Source organism: Cystoisospora suis, assembly GCF_002600585.1.
Source record: "Cystoisospora suis strain Wien I chromosome Unknown contig_3518, whole genome shotgun sequence".
Lineage (NCBI taxonomy): Eukaryota > Apicomplexa > Conoidasida > Eucoccidiorida > Sarcocystidae > Cystoisospora > Cystoisospora suis.
Window position 1 is genome coordinate 25,648 of NW_027156313.1, and position 18,071 is coordinate 43,718.

The 18,071-nt window shown below is 52.5% G+C and overlaps 4 protein-coding genes across 4 annotated transcripts in view; 2 read left to right on the top strand and 2 right to left on the bottom strand.

Moving 5' to 3' along the window:
* The window catches only part of CSUI_006843 (wd g-beta repeat-containing protein), a 24,574-nt gene extending 21,254 nt beyond the window's left edge, over positions 1-3,320 (top strand). Inside the window, exons 12-13 of the mRNA XM_068066994.1 lie at positions 361-1,278; positions 1,714-3,320. Of these exons, the coding sequence (XP_067921028.1) occupies positions 361-1,278; positions 1,714-1,989 (1,194 nt within the window). The 3' untranslated portion in view covers positions 1,990-3,320. The remainder of the gene's footprint in view (positions 1-360; positions 1,279-1,713) is intronic.
* CSUI_006844 (uncharacterized protein) lies at positions 3,108-9,933 on the bottom strand. Its single transcript, XM_068066995.1, has 2 exons — positions 5,355-9,933; positions 3,108-4,143 (listed from the first exon to the last, which is right to left on the bottom strand). The coding sequence occupies exons 1-2, from the start codon at positions 8,320-8,322 to the stop codon at positions 4,007-4,009; spliced, it is 3,105 nt and encodes a 1,034-aa protein (XP_067921029.1). The 5' UTR covers positions 8,323-9,933; the 3' UTR covers positions 3,108-4,006.
* Positions 9,934-9,938: 5 nt separating this feature from the next.
* Positions 9,939-13,981, top strand: CSUI_006845 (snf7 family protein). The gene is made up of 5 exons (XM_068066996.1): positions 9,939-10,213; positions 10,846-11,478; positions 11,820-12,046; positions 12,383-12,488; positions 12,960-13,981. Exons 2-5 carry the CDS (start codon positions 11,305-11,307, stop codon positions 13,713-13,715), a joined length of 1,263 nt encoding a protein of 420 aa, XP_067921030.1. The 5' UTR covers positions 9,939-10,213; positions 10,846-11,304; the 3' UTR covers positions 13,716-13,981.
* Positions 13,982-15,239: 1,258 nt separating this feature from the next.
* Positions 15,240-18,069, bottom strand: CSUI_006846 (transporter). The gene is made up of 2 exons (XM_068066997.1): positions 17,475-18,069; positions 15,240-16,772 (listed from the first exon to the last, which is right to left on the bottom strand). Exons 1-2 carry the CDS (start codon positions 17,850-17,852, stop codon positions 16,131-16,133), a joined length of 1,020 nt encoding a protein of 339 aa, XP_067921031.1. The 5' UTR covers positions 17,853-18,069; the 3' UTR covers positions 15,240-16,130.
* Positions 18,070-18,071: the final 2 nt, after the last annotated feature.

The following is an 18,071-nucleotide window of genomic DNA, read 5'->3' on the forward strand; positions in this document are numbered from 1 at the left end:
GGCTCTAATGCCATAGAGATTTCCTCACTCTCACTGAAATCCTGCTTACACCACGTTGGATAGTTGCTTGGGTGTTGTTCTAAGGAGGAAGAAAATGCAGTGCCTTCTCTAGCACCGAGGGAAGCGCCAGTCCACGGCTTACCTGAGGAGTCAGTCGCGCTGTGAAATGCATTCGGGCTGTGGCTTTCAACGTACTTTCTTTCTCTTTCTTTGTTACCTAGTTTCAGTGATCACTTCTCTTCGTGGCACAAGTGTGCAGTCAACCATACAGGAAGACTTTCACACTCCCTGTGACCTTTTCTGTGGCGTGTCAACGAACAACCCTGGGGCGTCGTCAGTTCACTTGTGCTTGGTATACAGGTTTGCAGTTCTCTTGCAATCTCCTCGGTTCCTGATCTTCTTTTCTGGCTTCCCGCTCTCCTACGACGCCAAGCTGAGCTTCTTCTGCTCCCTCAGCTGCGAGCAACGGCTCTCTCGCTTCTTTTTTCGTACTGGCACTCGTTAACAGAGCTGTGTACAGCATGTGAGAAAAACGAAGAATTAATACAGCAAGACCTCCGAGGTGTATGGCGGAGCATCCGTTCTGGTTCAGGGAGCGAGGGAAGAATGAATGGTCTCACCAGGTCTCTGCGCCCGTACGTGGACTATCCACCTGCCAATAGCAGCTCGAATCTCACGTGTAGAGGAAGAGAAGAGTTTCTACGTTGTGGTGGAGACATAATGTCAGCTGATGGCTTGGAACGCCTCCTAGGAAGATTAGGGGCGCTTGAGAATAGAAGATATGGCGAGTCAAAGGCGACAACATCCGAGAGGCTCTCTTTTCTTCGTCCAGGAGGGAAACTGGAGATGCAACTCATGGACTGGGGGACGCTGGGGGCGCTACATCTCGATCCGGAGCGTCTAGGAAGCCTAGTCCTGCAAGTTCTACAAACACTGAGAGAACAAGGCGACCGCCGGACAGTGCTTCCCCAGAACGCAAGCATTGCCAATGGAGAAGGGGGAGGATCAAAGGCTGGAAGTCAACAGACACAGCGATCCTGTGAGGGGAACTCGGAAGGTGTTCCCGAAATTCAGACTGTAAGCGCTCAGCCGCGTCCCAACGTACATAGAGCGGACAGGGGTTCTACTGCCAAAGATACTGGTGTAGGACAAGATAACCTCAGGCTCGAACACGAAGACGCACAATGGATACGGGGGAGGCATCAAGACAAGGAGGGAAAAGCAGATGAACGAGACCTATCGTGTGAAGGAGGAGGTGTGGAGAGCCTGACAGCTACGGTAAGCAGATGAATCAGAAGAGATAGCGCTTGTTAAACGTGCTCGAGGTGGAAGTCCAGACCAAGTTTGAGTGCAGGGGGCAGCGGGGTATTGTGTGTCTTTGTGAAACTGTTTGGTTGCTACTCCTTCCGCACTGTAAATCTGCTGCTTTACTGGGACGTATGTGAGGCGTAACGAGGAAGTCCAGAGCCCCGGATTTCTTTCTCTAATCGTTCTTTCACCTCCATGTCTCGAAGGTGGGCGCACAGGTATAGAATGACTAGCAGTCCTCCTGTAATAAGAAGCATGAGCATGCCTGTCACGCCCTAGATAGCGCTTGCTTTCCTGTGCATGCGAGGAAGCTAGTGTTCTGACGAGAGAATTCTTGTATTTGCCTCCGCTGCAAGGGTTTCGAGTCTGGACGGCAATTCAGCGACGTTGATTGTTTCTTCTCAGGCCTTTGAAGAGGTCGAAGCGGCCGTTCGAGCGATCCTAGGTGCTATTCGCGTGACCCGCGAAGCGGTGAGAAGCAAGATGGTTTCACTTGCAGACCTGCTCAATGACCGAAGGGCGGCACTGCTGGCCCTCACAGAGATGCGAGAGTGTAGAAAAAGAGAAGAAAGAAGGGAGCGAAGCAGAAGCCTGGGCTGGATCTGCGAAGCTAGTTCTGATGAGGAGGAATTGCTGGAAAGAAATGCAGTTGTCTCAGAATTGCTTGACAGTGTGTTCTGACCTGTCAACTGGGAAGAGTTCGCCCACATTTCCCGTGTACGTGACGGCCCTGCCGTGTGCACAGGAATGCCGACCTGTGCCCGTACAAGTTTACATGCTGCTCGCCTCGGGCTTTGGGGACTGCAGTCGGTCGCCGAAGCGGAAACGTCAAGCGCCGAGCCAGCTGCGGGGTCTTTTTTTTTGCACCTTTCGTCGTAACTGCGTGCATTTACTAGAGTTTGCCCACAACGTGGGGGGCACGACGGCGTGGCCACCTCACTTGATGATTAAGGGTGGAAAGAGTGAAGAAAAACCTTGGTTCGCCTGAGATACGCGTCTGTACATGTAGACACATCGTCAGTCGATGACGCCGATTGCATTGTGCAGATCAATAGCTGATCCAGAAGTTGACTTCCTTGCTACCCGGCCCAGTGTGTGCCGGTGCTGAATGTTTTTTTTTCCGGTATCTGTTCATCAGGTCCAAGGAATCGTGTGGAGGCTTCTCATGTGGTTTGCTCCGTGCCTTGTTTCTAAGTGTCACCCATGGGCGACCTCTCCGGTCACGGTTACTTGGAACCGAACGGAAACAAATGACAGGCGATCGGCCTCTTTGGGACCTCTGGGCAGGCCTCCTACAGGACATTTCCGGAACTGGAGTTTTGCAAACGGCAGTGCCGGCTGACTGCATTTCTCTGCTACGTACTATTCATGGGCAGTTTGTCTCTGCGTCGGAAGCACTGGGAAGCAGTAACTGCGACTAGGCACGAAGACATCCATGTAACGGGGGTACACCCCTGGGAATCACTGGGGGTAAAGACGAGAGCGCCGCGCGCTCGTGTTCACGCAGCTCAAGGAGGAAAGACGCTTGTCAGGTGGATGAGTTTTGCTCGCTGAAAGTGAACGGTGTCACCGACTGAATGTCCCTTCGCTCGTGTTGTTGGCTTTTGTACTTTCTACAAGACAACCGCCTTGTTTTCTCTCCTCTTCGAGAGCTAACGCACTGCCCGAGCTGTCTACCGATCTGAACTGCCGTCACGCAAGCTACCTGCCGTCGAAACTCGAAGATGTCAGCAGGTACACCAGGTGTGCCTTTTTTCGGCTCCGACCCGCGGTCGGTTAGTCAGCTTTCCGTTTGACTTCTTTGGCGTTAGGTCATTCTTGTGCTGTTTAGTTCCAGCATCAACAAGGAGTTGGGTAGCATAAGATTCCATAGTAAGGTTGAATTTGGTGGAAGCGAGTTTCACAGCTGGTGGAGTGAAGGCTGCCAGACCTGTATCGTTCTTCCTTCTAAGGACAGCGCACTGTGGAAAAGGATACTTTCCGTTAAGGCGCGAACATGTCCCCGGGGGCGAGGTGTGCGAAGCTGCGTTTTTCTTTTTTTTCGCGGACTGCCCCCCAACAACCCTCTGTTGTTCCGGGGCAATGGCGGCGCACTGGGTGCGCGCCGCTTTCCGCTTTGCCGTACAGGCTCCCGTCTGGCTTTGTTTGGAGACACGTACAACGAGGATACTCTAAAAAGAAGGAAAAGCCGAGCGTGCGCTCGTTCAAAGCGGCATCCAATAAAAGAGAATGTTGTGAAGCGTGCTGATATGTCAGCAGGGAACACCGACACGACACCACAGACTACGGCGTATGCCATCATACGTTGACGATCGTGCTCTTTCTCCTTCACTCGAGAGCGACAAGGAGCTTGCAGCCACCAGCACCTCCAGGAACTCGCTTCAGGGGTGACGTTGGAAGATCCAAAGGCGTTTTCAGCTCCAGTACTCAGTGGACAAGCGCAACAGTTGCATGTCCGTGAAAACTGAGCGCTGTTTCGACAGGAAGTCGCGAAATAGACTGAAGCATGCGCTCACCAGAGACGCATATTCTCTTTTAACAATGCCGCTCTGAACGGCACAAACTCGACTTCTCTTTTTTTAGGCCCTAAGCCGTAAAAACAAGTGGCGATATATTTTTTCTGTATTTTATCCGCTCTTTGTAGGGTGATTACTCGACAGCCTACGACCCTCCTCGGCACGGATAAACCAAGAACTTCCTATGTATCGTTGGTATTTGGCTTGGTGTCGGAAGCCTGCGGTGACCGTTGGCATAGCTGGCTAAGGGCACACACCAGCTGCAATGGCACGGCCTGGGTCGCGCACGTAAGCCTTTGCGCCACGCCAAGGAGAGAGCCTGCAGTCAAGAGAGGGGCACCGCATAGACGCTGGCCTTGATGAAACAGAAGAACGTAATCATCAACCTTCTCTGAGAGTGCAGATGGCTCTACCCACGAGGGCCACAAGGATACAGCCTTGAAGGTAGTGATTACTCTGTACTGGCACTGACAACTAGGTTACACCGGGAAATCATTCATCTCGGGAAGGGCCAGATAAACTGCCGGCTGCGTTCTCTGTCATGCGAGAACTTGTGAACACACAGAAAGAGGAAAGGCAATCTCAGACGGTCGTAGCGGAGCCGCGCGAATGAAGAACAGAGGGCGGCCACTCAGTCAACCGGGGGCTGCGACCTCGCAAGGTAGAAATCAACTCTTCGTAACTGCCCTATCCGCTATCCAAACACAGCTACCATAGCTGTAGATCAATGCGTCTGCGCTTATATCTGTTGGCTATGAGCACTCTTCGGATCCGCTCCCTTGCACCTTCAAGCTTGATACCTAGACAACCATGGCTCTCGTTCTGCGATAACCACTTCTGTATCATTTGAGCGCCATTGAACCCGAAACTGGTGCGGAACCGACGCGACAATATCACGAAGCATACACGAGAAAGAAGGCTCAAAGGAGTTTCTACACCGGTCTGCAAGATACCCTTTGCTCTACGGGAGCCCATCCTCCAAGCGACATTAGCGAGGCTGGCGCCTCAACGGCCACGCGCTTTCGTGTGGAACATTATGGAGGAAGGTTTACAGGACAGCTACAAAGAGACTCAGCACCAGGGGATACACTCGCATGTGACAGTTGAAACCTCAAAATGAACTGAGTCGCACTGCCCCGCCGCGTGTGTCTTGGTTTTTCTATCCCTATGCTTTCCCGTGTAGTACATCGCGTAGTACAAGGCATCGAGGAGGACACACACGAAACAGGTTCAAGATACAGAAGCCATAGTTCCTACAGGGCGAGGAGTTACCAGCGCACAAATTGTAGAGAAGCGACTGCCGAAACTACCCTTCTCTCTCATTTCCTGTATTGTAGGTACATGTGATGACAAGGGGATAACATGCTCGTATAGTCGTGACGCCTGACTGCGGCAGCCAGACCACAGCCAAGAGTATCAAACACGTTTGACACTGCTTAAAAAAGTATCCATGGTTCTATAAGTATGTGCGTTTGCTGCACTGGAATGAATGAAAGATACAAAATCTTGTGATCCGCTTCCGTAGCTTACCACAAATTTTGCCAATCAATTTCTTCCTGACGGGCGCAGTCTTCGCAAATCTCTTGAGCTCTGGAAGAGTCAGTACAGATCGACCCAGCATAGCCATCTTGATGTCTCCCCCGACTGCAGTGGTCTTCTTCGAGGTATGTGACCCAGGGATAGCCTTGCCCTCTGCATTTCCGTCGGTGGGCAACTGCCAGAATCCTAGTTCTGCTGCAATCTCAGGCTTGATATGTGGTAGGAGTTCCTCGTCGTACCACTGTCCCTTGTACTTCCTTGGAGGAGGACCCTTCTGTTGGAGTTTCGCACGGTTTTCAAAAGAGATTTCTTCCAGCAGTTGAAACACCGCGCGAACAATGTTCGGTAATCTCTTTTCATTGCCTGGCATGGCCCGAACAAAAAGGTAGAGATTGGCATTCTCTAAGTGAGGTATGAGAGCCTCAGCATTTTCTGCAATAGGAACAACTTCTCCTTCTAGAGGTGTCGTATTCAAAATCTCCTTTTCTCTCTCTTTTGCTTCCTGCTTCGCGGCGCGCATCGCCGTTATCTCCTCTTGAAACAGGTCCATCCAGTCGTCTACCTCCATGTACGGCATCGCCGCCGACGCAATATCTTCTGGCATTTCCGACTTTGACATTTCCTCTTCTATTTCATCATCGTCCTCCCACTGCGTCCAAACACCCCCTGGGCCTGCACCTAGGGCTAGATGGGAGAAGCGCGGGTCATCACGCCAGACCGCTGATGCCAGTGCAGATTCTAAACGTGCTGCTACGCGTGCCTCAGAAGGCTCTCGTGCATCGATGTGCTGTTCATCGATCCCGTCATCGTCTTCTTGTTCGAGGGATGAGTCAGACTTCGGCTTCTTTCCACTTATGTCAATGTTGAACTGCAAAGCCTTGGCCTGTAGCTCCTCCTCGTGTGTAATCCAAAAGTCCCTTCTTACGCGAGGAACTGAACGAGGCTGAGGCGTTCCTGACAGTACTCCTGCTGCTCCGCCCTTGCGCCCCACGCCAGAGGTCTTGCTCGATAGTGGCGCTTCAACATCGCTCAGAACAGCCAGAGTTCTGTGTGATTCCTCTGTACGCATGCGGTCTGTGCAGTCCCGGTACGGCTGACCCCGAATGGACTCCGCAAGCCCAGAGCATGCACCGGCGGTTGGCTGCGTAGAAACCAAACTGATCTGTGACGGCCGCAATCGGCTTGGCTCCCCTGCCTCATCATGAGCAATACCTTGGTTCCTTGCTTTCTGCCTGTCAAGAATGCGTCGAATGGCTACTTTCATAAGACTATTCTTTGCCATTTTGAATTTGTAGCCTATATAGAATCCCTTCAGAGCCAGGCCCCTAACCAGCTCCCATCGCTGATTGGGAGTCAAAGCATTAGCCTCGATCTGAATGAGCAGTGTACTGCTCTGAATCAACGTTTCGAGTTCAGTAATTTGATGTGCCTTCTCGCTCCGTCGTCCTCCTGCGTCACGTCTCCTAAGAGTTCGTTCGGTGCTACGTTGAACTTGCAGGTCCTCAAGAAAAATTCTGTCCATCCTCTCGCGCTTCTCACGAAGGTATTGACGCCGCTTAGCTGTTTTCGTGAGTCGCCTTAAATGATTCGACTTCCTCTGTTTCTTTCTATTGATCAGCGATGCCTCCCTTGCCCGTCGACGGCGTGACCGCTCCGTCTTCTTCTTTTCTTCCTCCGCATGTAAGGCCCGTGACGCCTCCGCCTGCTCCCGTGCTTCGCGGAGACGCTGCTGCTCGGCCTTAAGATTGCTTAAGAGAAAGGACTTACGGCGAGGAGGGGAAGCGGGAGAAGCTGGAGACGAGGAGGAAGAACCAGAGCGGTCGCGCACCTCGGCTGGCTGTGTTTCGCTTCTGGCTTTATAAGAAGGGGACGAGCCAGGCGAATCACGATTTGCAGGACGCTTGTCAGCATCCTCCGACAAGCGGTCGAGCGGACGTTGAGGTCCTTTTGACACGTATGCACGCGTGCAACCGGACTGTCGCGAGAACGCATTGCACGGCGAGACATTTCCGACATTCTCTTCATGCAGTGCGTCCGCGGTGGATAATGACACGGGGAAATCGTGCTGCCGAGAAGAGGAGATTCTAACTGAAGACGAATTCCAGGCAACGTCACGGATAGAGACTGGGGATGTCGTGCGTCGAGACTTCGGATACAATGAGTTCCTTGTTACATCCGACCATGCTGGCAGGACCGCACGTACATAAGGCACCTTCACGAAGGCCAGTATCGTACGGATTCCTGGCTTGAACAAAACCCGGGAAAAACCCACTTTCAAGGTCCCTTGGTGTGAGACAGATCTAGCGCCTGGCCCAGACAAACCCAGATCACTGAATGGTGTCTTTCGCCTTGACAAAGAATCAAATGCAAAAACAGTGGCACGGGCAAAGTTCGGACGCAAGATGAACCAAGCGTGGGAGGTATTGCGTGACAATGCTTCTCCGAAGTTAGGCAAGTCTGTTGGAGCTGCAAACGCGAGAGAGCTAAACGAGGGAGAGCGACAAGACTCACGAGTCGAAAGATCGAGAGACACGGAATGACTGAGCGACTGGAGAAGCAGAGGGCACGGAGACGGGAAGGGGGTCGCAGACCGGACGAAGGGCGGGGAGCATAAGCCCACTCGAGCGAAAAGAATGAGGAAGAACAGAAAGGTGAGACTGGACCGTAGGAGTTGGGAGAATACTGTTTGGATAAGATTGGAAATAGTGGCAGACGAAAAACAAGACAGTCTGCCGTTACTTTGAGATCTGTGATGACTCCTGCTATTTCCGGGGAATGAAAAGAAGCGCAGTTTAGCCTCACCGCTTGACGCCCGCTCAGATTCAAGGTAAGACACAACAGAGGGCTTTCCTTCCCCCATGCCTTCGTTATTCCAGAGGAAAGAAGAAAAGGGACTTTCGGCTATTTCCATAGAAAGGACGCTTCGATGAACTGCGGGGGCCCTCTTCTCTGCTCTCATAGTTTCTCCAATACACGGCAAGAAACATCGTCCGGGCAGGGGCGCTCAAGTCTCGCTGGAGCCCTTGGTTCTCTGTGTCGCCCTCAAAAGGCAGTGTGAAATTCAGCACGTGGCCTCTCGGCCTGACCTACCCGTTCAAGCACTCGACACCCGCAAGACGCAGAAGTTTTAGCTGATTCTAATGGTGGTGTTGCGAATTAGAGAGTAAAGTAAAACAGACACACTGCTAACCGCACCGGGCAGACACTGCTTTTTGGCACAGGCATCTGAAAAGAGTCTTCAGTGGTCCGCGGTTTCTCGAAAATGAAGTAGACGATGAGTCTTCCACGTAGCTGATTTCCAGTGCGCCGCTTCTGAGCTCGTGTGGGGTGGCTGGGCACTGACATGAATGCTCTCTTCTTCTACAGGACCGAAGCCAAAGAATACCGCGTCTTACTTGACTGCAGGAACCCGTTCAGGTCTGGTGGCTAAGGGAGTACGACTGAGGCGAGAATGCTTCCCCACTCCCGCTGTGCGCGCCGCCCTTCGAATTCCGTTACAATCACAAAGGATGCGACACATCTTGCCGATGAGGGAGTGGCTCTCCGACCGGGTGATCTTTGTTTTAACGGCCACTCGGACGAAACAGTCGAGAGGAACAGTATACGCTCTCCTGCGATGCGCAGTTGTACATGCACCGAGTACGTCCGCCTTGAGTTTTGTGGCTTCCTTAACACTTCCAGAGAATGAAAGTGACACAAGAAGAACCGCAGTCACTCATCGGCTCACCGGCGGAACGAAAGGGCGAACTGACAATCCCGATGACGAACAACCATTCTCCCAAGGTTACCTGATGCCTCTGAAAAAGTAGGAGTCCTTTGCCACTTAGGCGTTCAACAACGCCTCTAAGAGGGGCGACAAGGAATGGCCCAATGGTCCGTCTCGGGCGTGCTCGCAAGACAAGCCTGGAGAGGGCCCGCTATAGGTAGCAGAGAGATCAAGACCGAGGAGTATCTCGCGTCCATGTAGCAAAACGAGAGTAACATGTAGCGATTTCCAATGAAAAGCAGGGACGCGGCACGTACTCGAAGCAAAGGAATGGCAGCTACGGGGAAGCGTGGCCCGGCAATGACAGCTGGCAGGGCGAGACAGAAGCCCGAAAATGAAATCTCAACGGCGCCACCAAGAGAAGACAGCTCGTAGATGAAGAGCTGGGTCACGGCTCTGCAGCCACGGATAACCGAGAAAAATTGAAGAAACTAAGAGCCGGCAGAGATATTGGCTTTCAATGTCCCGCTGCCGCGAAGGATGCGGAGGGCCGGGGACATTCTCCGTCGACAGCAGGGGCTTTCAGTCCCCTACTGTAAAATCACCCTTTCCAGCTATGGGCACTGTGCAGCTGGCTTGTCCCTTTGTTCTTCACACTCATGCACGGTCAGCCCTACGTCACGAGGGGGTCTTTGTTCAAAGTGTGCAGTCGGGTGCATGCAGAACAGCCGTTCTCTGTCAACTAACGGCAGGGAGGCGAGCGGTGCGGAATGAGGGGGAGGGTGTCCTGAGAAAGTGTCTTGTAGTAGCGCCACGTGAAGAACGGGTAGACAAACACTCGTGAGCTGCTAAAAGTTCTTACATGCTAAAGCATTTCCAGGACAGCTGTCCTCTGGCCCGAGAGGCATGAAAAGCAAGAGCCTCTTAGAGATATTCGGGGGCTTGGAGCCCAGAGCCGCCGGCTGGCCCGTGTGCTAGTTCTCGGAAGCTCTACGTGTACCCGAGGAACACTCTTTCTCATAAATAAATGCCCCCTGTAGCATCACTCAACTGACAAATGGAGAGGGGCAGTTACGGCTGTGGAGCACTTTCCTCGCTCAGCGGACTGAAAGCTGAATTCGTGGTCACCACAGCGCCTCGCAGGGTGAGTGGCGGCTGCGCTTGAATCCCGACAGTGAATCGTGAAAAGATGTGGTGGCTTCTGAACACGTGTCCGCTGTATGCGAGATGCAGCTGCAAGCGAGCTAGTGTTTCTGATTTGAAGGCCCCAGTCCAAAGTAGCAAATTTGTGTGTATGCGCACCCTTCTTGCCAACACCCCATCCTGTTTACTCGGCTGTCGGCGCCAGCGCTGTGCTGGATTGTTCATTCGGACAAAGCAACTGAGGAGACGTCCCAGTATATGCTCACATCGGTCGCCGGAGCTCAACCCGTTTCTTGACACACCCGTACACGCTGTGGTAGTAGTTGTTGAAGCCAAAAATAGTCTGCCTGTTCCCCCAGCTTTAACAAGTTGACGAGTTCTGGTTTTTCTTTTGTTGGCCCTTTTCCAGACTTTTTCTCCCTTTTTTCCTCTTCCTGACGTGTCCGTGTAAGATAGCCACCAATCTGCGCATCTGTCACCAGGTGAAACAGAGTTCTGGCTTGTTTTCGCGTTGTCCGTGCCACTTCCAAGAACCTTCCAGTCTTTCTCGGGTCGCTTCGTTCTCGCGTCACGTTTCCTGCACAGCTTCATCCTTCCCGCCAGACTCAATCCGTTCTTGTCCGTGCTCGCCAGGGCTTGAAGAACCAACAGCAGGGCTCTGTCGACGCGTCAGGTTACTTCCACTCAGTCGATTACTCAGTTCTAACGAGCAGCTGCTGCAGGCAGCGAGGCGAGGCACCCAGCTTGGCGAGCTAGTCCCGAAGAAGCCTGTGTTTCCGGAAACCGACGCTACTTCGGGTTTTCTTGTTCAACTGCAAAAGCGTGTTAGTCCATCAAATCGTGTCTCCAGCTGCTTTCTTCTACCCGCCGCGGGTAAAGCATTGTTCTCAGCAGCGAGTCTCAAGTGTTCGTTTGTTGTCATTCTTATTCGATTCCACCCCAAGTGGCCAAGTTGCTTGGAGTGTCTTGAAGAAACGTCTCTCGCGAAGCCCGCCAGTCTGCAGATCACGTTCTCTGACGACCTGAAGAAGAAAAACTAAGTTACTATATTCTTGGATCGACAGTCCTGTTCTTAACGTGTTCCTTCTTACCATGATGCGCATGCTCTTTGGGCGAGGCGGTACCAGAATAAAGGGCGACGAGGTCGGTGTCATCTCGCCAGCAGACCCAGTGGCTGCCGTCAACCTTGCCGATGCCATCCAGAAGAACAAAGAAGCCATCGACACTCTGGAGAAGCGGCACCAGCACATAGAACGGAAGATCCGGGTGCGGAGACAGAGGAATCACTTGCATGAGCAGCTTCGTGGCGCGCCTATGCAGCCTTCGCTGTCTAAGCTTCGCCCTTCAAGACAATCATGACGCAGATTGCTCATGAATGTTCATTTATAATAGTCTGTTCTGTATTCAGGCGAAGTTCCGTCAGTCACCGACTGTGGACTGCCAACAGCGTCCCCATCTAGCGACATATTCACACAAGCTTTGTAACTGATCACTTGTCTGTACTCTGCGCAGCACATTTCCATGCACGCACTTTCCTTCGAATCAAAACTTCCGACTATTCTGAAGTAGACCCGTTATGTCGGACCTCTGGCCGTGAATGCATACAGGCTCAGGAGTGCTCAGCCAGAGAGCGAGTAGCAACAGGCGACCGCCGAGGTGCACTTCTTTGCTTGCGAAGAAAAAAATTGTTTGAGCAAGACTTGGAGCAGCTAATGACTTCACGTTTGACCTTAGAAACCCAGATCGTAACTTTGGAGGCCGCGCACACCCAGCAACTTGCTGTTCAAGCCATGGCTGGCGCCGCCAAGGCCCACAAGAGCTTTAGTCAAAAGCTGTAAGTGTCTCCAGTCACTTCTTCGTGCCAAGCCATCTCCCTCACTTCAGGGGCCGAGGGAGACAGTCGGCTTTTGCATGTTTCATATGCACGCAAAGATCTGTTCTCTGAGTTTTTGCAAGACAGTTCTGTTGTCATCACAGAACAAGACATACCGACAACACTGAATCGCGCTGAATAAGACTGCCATCCATGCACATCTGCGAGGTGGTTCTTGCTTCGTATCTTTTGTAACACCTAGCCGAAACTGAAGAATGCTCCTTACACTTTGTGTTGCACGCAGACCGCAACTTCTTTCGAAAACGACCAGCTGTATCTTCTTTGTTTGGTGTGCAGAAGCATTGGAAAGATTGATCGCCTCCTCGACGATATTCAAGAGCAGCAAGACTTGCAGCAAGAGGTTACACAAGTGCTTGCCCAAGGCTTGCCTCCGCTTGACGATGTAAGCCTCTCGGCTTTCCAGCCGGGCAAGCCCAACGGCTTTCAAAAGTTCTGTGTGTTTCACTTCCCAGTCCTAATTCGCGGAGTGCCGAGTTCTCCTGCGTCTGCATAACCAGGTTAACCGCCCTTTGGGAGCGTAGCGCGCTGATCCGCACACTCAGTATTGAATCGGTTCTTTCAGTCTGGAGGGGTGGCATGCAATCGGTTTCCGAACTCGGCCCTCGGCCTGTGAAGTGTCTGCAGTTGCCCTTGATGACGTGCATACCTCAAGCATTGTTCTGTTGGTCAATGGTTCAGTAGCAGTTGTATCCCATGGGTCGTTGACTCGAACAGGATGTCCAGTACAGCGGGGTGCTGCTCAACTACGGTAGGCCCGGTGGTGGCAGTGCACACTTGGGCAGTGCCTAGGAACTCAGGAGTCAGCCCTGCACACGTGGAATACTTCCGAAACAATTGCTGTTCTCTTTTACAGGAGGAACTTCACCGGGAGCTAGATCAGCTGGAAGCGTCCGAGATGGAGACACGAGTTTTGCAGACAGCCTGCACAGCACCATCTGTCCCCGCCGACGAGCCAGTCCTGCTCACTCCTTCGCCTTTCCAGCATGTTTCATCAGTAGGGTGTCTCCCGCAGCGGTCTCCAGACCAGGAATCGCAACCGACCTTTGCAACGTTGCCAGTTCAGGTTGTATCATTGAAGCAGTCTCTTTCCTCGACACCTCATCCAGGGCTACACGAAGCCGATCCAAGAAAGAATGTCGCTTCTCCCTCTTTCAACACCCCTCCGTTGCTTGTAGCTTCTCCCGGTAACGCGAGCACCTCCTCCGCAAACACCGGAAAGAAGGCGCCGGGAACGCAACGCGCATTTCTTCGCGCTTCGTCTTCCCTTGATTTCCCTACTCATACGACCTCCTTTCGAGCTGGTATGAACCAAGTGGATACTCCGGCGAAACTCGCCGCCGTCGAAAACACTCCCGTGGGTATATCCGACAGCGCAGCAGGTACACTGCGTACGCCGAGGACCACTGGAATGAGTATACAACCCGGAGGAGCCTCAGGGGGGGCAAGAGGCAACTATCAGAACTCTTACAAGACAAGCGAGAAGCTGCAAGCAAACGTCGTAGGAAATGGCTCTTATATGTTGACTAGTCCGTCGGGGACGACCACGGGACCGCATCAACTAAGTGACGAAGAGCAGCTTCGAGTCCTCATGGGACAGCTGGCACATTAGCCATGGTCCTAGCCTTGAATATTTCGTCAACGTGACCAGGGTGCCTGTCCAAGGCAGCAGGTTTCCTGTCACTTCGTCTTGGCGAAACCAAGTGGCAGCTTTCCTTCGCTATACTTTTCTTATTGTCCTTGACATCGCTCTGTCTTCGGAGCAGTGTTATGCTCCAGATTGATACTGCAGTAACCGAAAGTCTCTAAATGGTTTTGGTCACGCTCTGTTGTCCACAACGACTGAACGGTAGCGCAGACAACGCTGTACTCGGACAAGATTTGCAGTTCCCGAGGGATCATGTAGGCGCGGGCAGACAGTGGCTATAGGGCGGTACCGTAGCGAACACGAATGTACTAACGGCCGCTCGCTTTTGACGTTTTTGAATGATGGATGTCCACTCCGCGTCGAGAAGCATAGCGCACCTGAAGAATAGGAACCAGGTACGCTGCTGTCGATGCCGAGGAGTCCGACAGCTGTATTGTACACTGTGTTTCCTTTCGCCTTCTTGGGTCGTACGCATACCAGGACAGTGGAATCCAGCTCCCGCGAAAGTGTGGAGTCGATGTTTTGCAGCTGCCTCGTAGCCGGGGGCCTGTAACTGAAAAGACTGGCTTGTAAAACGCAACGTGGTTTCCCCTCCTGCGCTCCCCGAAGTTCCTCTTGCGTGTGCAGACACCGAGAATCCAGTGATCACTTCTGCCTGCGCAGGCCGCTCGAAACGGATGGATTAGCAGCCATTGTCCGCTCTACTCGCCCAGTCAACAACGCTCGCGTCCGCCATGCAGGCCCTTCTAAGTACGATCGCTGGGCCCTTTGAGTGCATAAAGTCAGCGTCTCGCCTCAAGAGTAGGGCCTTCAACGACGCCGCGGCAGCATCACAATGCACCACCGGCCGCATGTAACTGTTTCTTGGCTGGACACAACGTGATAGGCTTGTTTTACCTTACCGGGGAGACCCCTCAGCTGCTAAGACACGACTGTCCTCTGCAAAATCTCGTCTAGCCAGCCTTGAAGCTACACCACCAGCTGACAAACGAAGTGGACGCTCCGGCGCATCGGAAGCAACTCTTCTGATAGGCACCCTCTCAGTAACACCAGGGGCAGCTACACCGGCGCCACGAGCCAGCACATGAACCTGTAGCGGATCAATACAAAAGCAGCGTCTGCTTGATGGACATTTCCGCCGACGAGTTCCACAGTTCTTGCGGGGGGGGTGAGGGGCGGAGAGATAACTACAGCAACGGTTGCCGAGCGGCTAAGCCACAGTCAGCCTTTTGATGCAGAAGCACCTTGTTAGCCAAATGCGAACACGAAGTGCGTTTCAAGGTTGTGCGGTGGATTAGCTTCGATGCACAAGGAATGCCGCACCTGCGTGCTGAGAGGAACTGCACGACCCCAGCAGGTGTAGTCAAGTGCGGCAGTTAAAGGTCGCGAGAGAAAAACCTCTCACCAAGCATCGAAGGGGTGCTTTGTCCATTCCCCTCCCGCCGACGTCTCACAAACAAGTTTTAGACAACAACACACTGTCGCACAACTCCGCCGTCTTACGTCAGAGACGCGCACTGCCGTGTACAACTGAACACGGGAAATCCGACCCAACACACTAGTATCCATATCCTCCGAGAGACCAGGCATCAAAAACATGCACATGAAGACCATAGCTAAATCGCATATTGTAATCATGGTGTTACACGCAGAAACTGTTTCCGCGCAAATAATCCGGGAACCGCTGTACAAATCGCTTCTGCACAAATAAACGAGAACTACTCATGACAGCGGCGTTCTCCCCGAATCCAGTATAACTAAACATCCGAAACAATTGTGAGCTTACAATATCTCGACACGCACAAGTGATACCAAGGAGATACGCACGCACGCCCCAGCACACCGCAGGGACGGCTCCTGCTGGCGCCTTAGATCCAGTCTCTGGCCAAGACGAAGTCGGTCCCTGGGACACCCCGGTCGACTGGAGGGAGACCAATCTCCCGTTCACACTATTAATCACACCAGAAAGATGCATAGAAGTACCCACGGAAAAACCACGCCGGAGGGGAGAGAGAGGCGAAAAAAAAAACAACGAATGTGTTAGTGAGTCAACTTGGTTCTTCAGCACCACGTCATACCCCACAGTTCTCAAAAAAACTCCCAGACCGCATGGCAGGTTGCTTCAAAAGAGAGAAGTACAGGCCGACGCGGCGAGGACAAACGACACTAGTACCATTGTCCCAGAGAATTGAACTGTCAACGACGTATACAAAAAAGTCGAGAAGACTTCCTGCTGGCTATACTGTTGCAGCCTCCTTTGAGGAAACCGAGGAACCCCTAACCGTGACTTTTGAGAAAAAAACACACCACAACAACACTCAAGAGCCCAACAAGACAGTCACGCGATGACCGGTACAAGACTAGCATCCGACGCCTGTGTTATCTTCCGGAGTGCCCAGCTAACTGGTTCTCCTCTTCGTCACGAGAGGCTGAGACGAACCCTAGATCCACAGCCACATCGGAGTTGACACTCATCTCAGTCAGGGGTACCCCTGTCGTCTGAGCAGCGAGTTCACCGTCACGATCACCCTGAAACCGTTCCTTGTTTCTTGCCTTAGTCGCTTTTTCTCTGCTCTTTTTCTCTTCTCGCAACTCGGCGTCCGCTGTAGCTTCTTTGGGCCAAAACGGATGAGGCAACTTGCGCTTGAAATAGTACAACACTCCAAGAACAATATAATTTAAAAAGCACACGCCTATCATGATGACTACGGGCCATGTGTAAACTGAATCAAAGACGTGGACTACCATGGACTGGAGGGGAATCTTGAGAAGAGAGCAAAAACCTGCGATCATGAAAATCGTGCCTACGATCCTTCCAAACTGTTTCGTCGCAAAAGTATCGCTCACGTAACAATACACCTGAGAAGAATAGAATCCCACGTACAAAATCAGCAAGAATGCTGCCAAATACGACGCAACAGTAGTCTTGAAAAGTGCTAGACCGTATACCGCTGCCATCAGAGTATTAATTCCAAGGAGAACCTTCATGATTCCGTACATATCAGTCAGCTTGCCATACACCTGAAAGAGCACACACATCCCAGATGTTGCAGTAAGTTTGACCCTTGAGGAACTATAGAAAAAACCAGACAACATGCGACGCGACGTCAAGGCGACCTGGAGTCGAAAGAAGACCAATTTGGTACAACCACAGGAATAGAAACACGACAAGAAGAGTTCGCGCGATGCGCTCAGTGACTCGACAACCCCAGACTTCCGCCTCAAAATGCTTGTTGACTCCATGGTTTCAAGCGTCACTGGTCGAACGCTGTGCGGCTGGCACATACCACCAGCCACCTGCTAGCTTCTACAAAGTCCCCGCAGGAAGGAGAACCCGCAATCTAACACTCCACAGGTTGACAAGAATACGACACCCTCGTCCCACTAACCTGTGCCGAGTCACTAGTGAGACTCCACTAATCTGCGGCAGAGTACAACACTGAGCGTCGCGGCACAGCAGGTTGATCGTCCACACAGCAGGTTGATTCAAAAGCCTACACGTGCGAAGCCGAGCCCCCCGCATTGCTGGAGTGGCTGCTTGGTCACCCCAGCGGGGCATGCACCTACTGACAGGCGATGAGTTGCACAGAAATGGTCTTTTCTACTGACTACATCATACCAGACAGGCCCTGCACTCAGCGACTACTCAATCACAGGGCGACAAGGTGGACGCCACGATCACATGCGACAAGTCAAGTTGATCGATTTCTCCGCGCTACTTACCACACAGGAGATGCAGGAGAAGGGCAATCCAATGCCTAGGAAGTTATTGACGTCTCTTCCGAAAAGACCTTCAGCACTCGTGCTAACAAACGGATAAAGTATAGCCTGAATGACGGAGTGGACGATCATAAGAATACAGTACTTCGATGCCAGCTGCTGTCGTAGAGTCGGCACCGGCTCGGACAATATCGAGCTTGGCCTCTCCGATGAGCAACGCCGTGCAAGATCACACTGGGCGCGACTTTCCCCCGCATCTGTGGTGGAAGATGCAGTTCCTGCCCCACCCTTGCCGTTGCGCGAGCTGAAGAAAGACGACACCGAGGACGACCGGAAGACACTACTCCATCGCCTCTCCTGGCGCCTCGCCAACTCCTCCATGGCTTCCTCAATACGAGTGAAGCTCGTCCATGGCAAAAACGGGTTGAGGTCGATCAAGAAAAGCGCCACCAAGAAACACAACCCTACGCCACCAACACAAACAATCCACGAAACCACACCACTCCCCGCAACTGTCAGTCGTAATATGAGATCGGTGCCAAAGCATTCACGGGCAACGCTGCCGTGAAAGTTTACGACCAGCAGGGAACTGAACTTGAA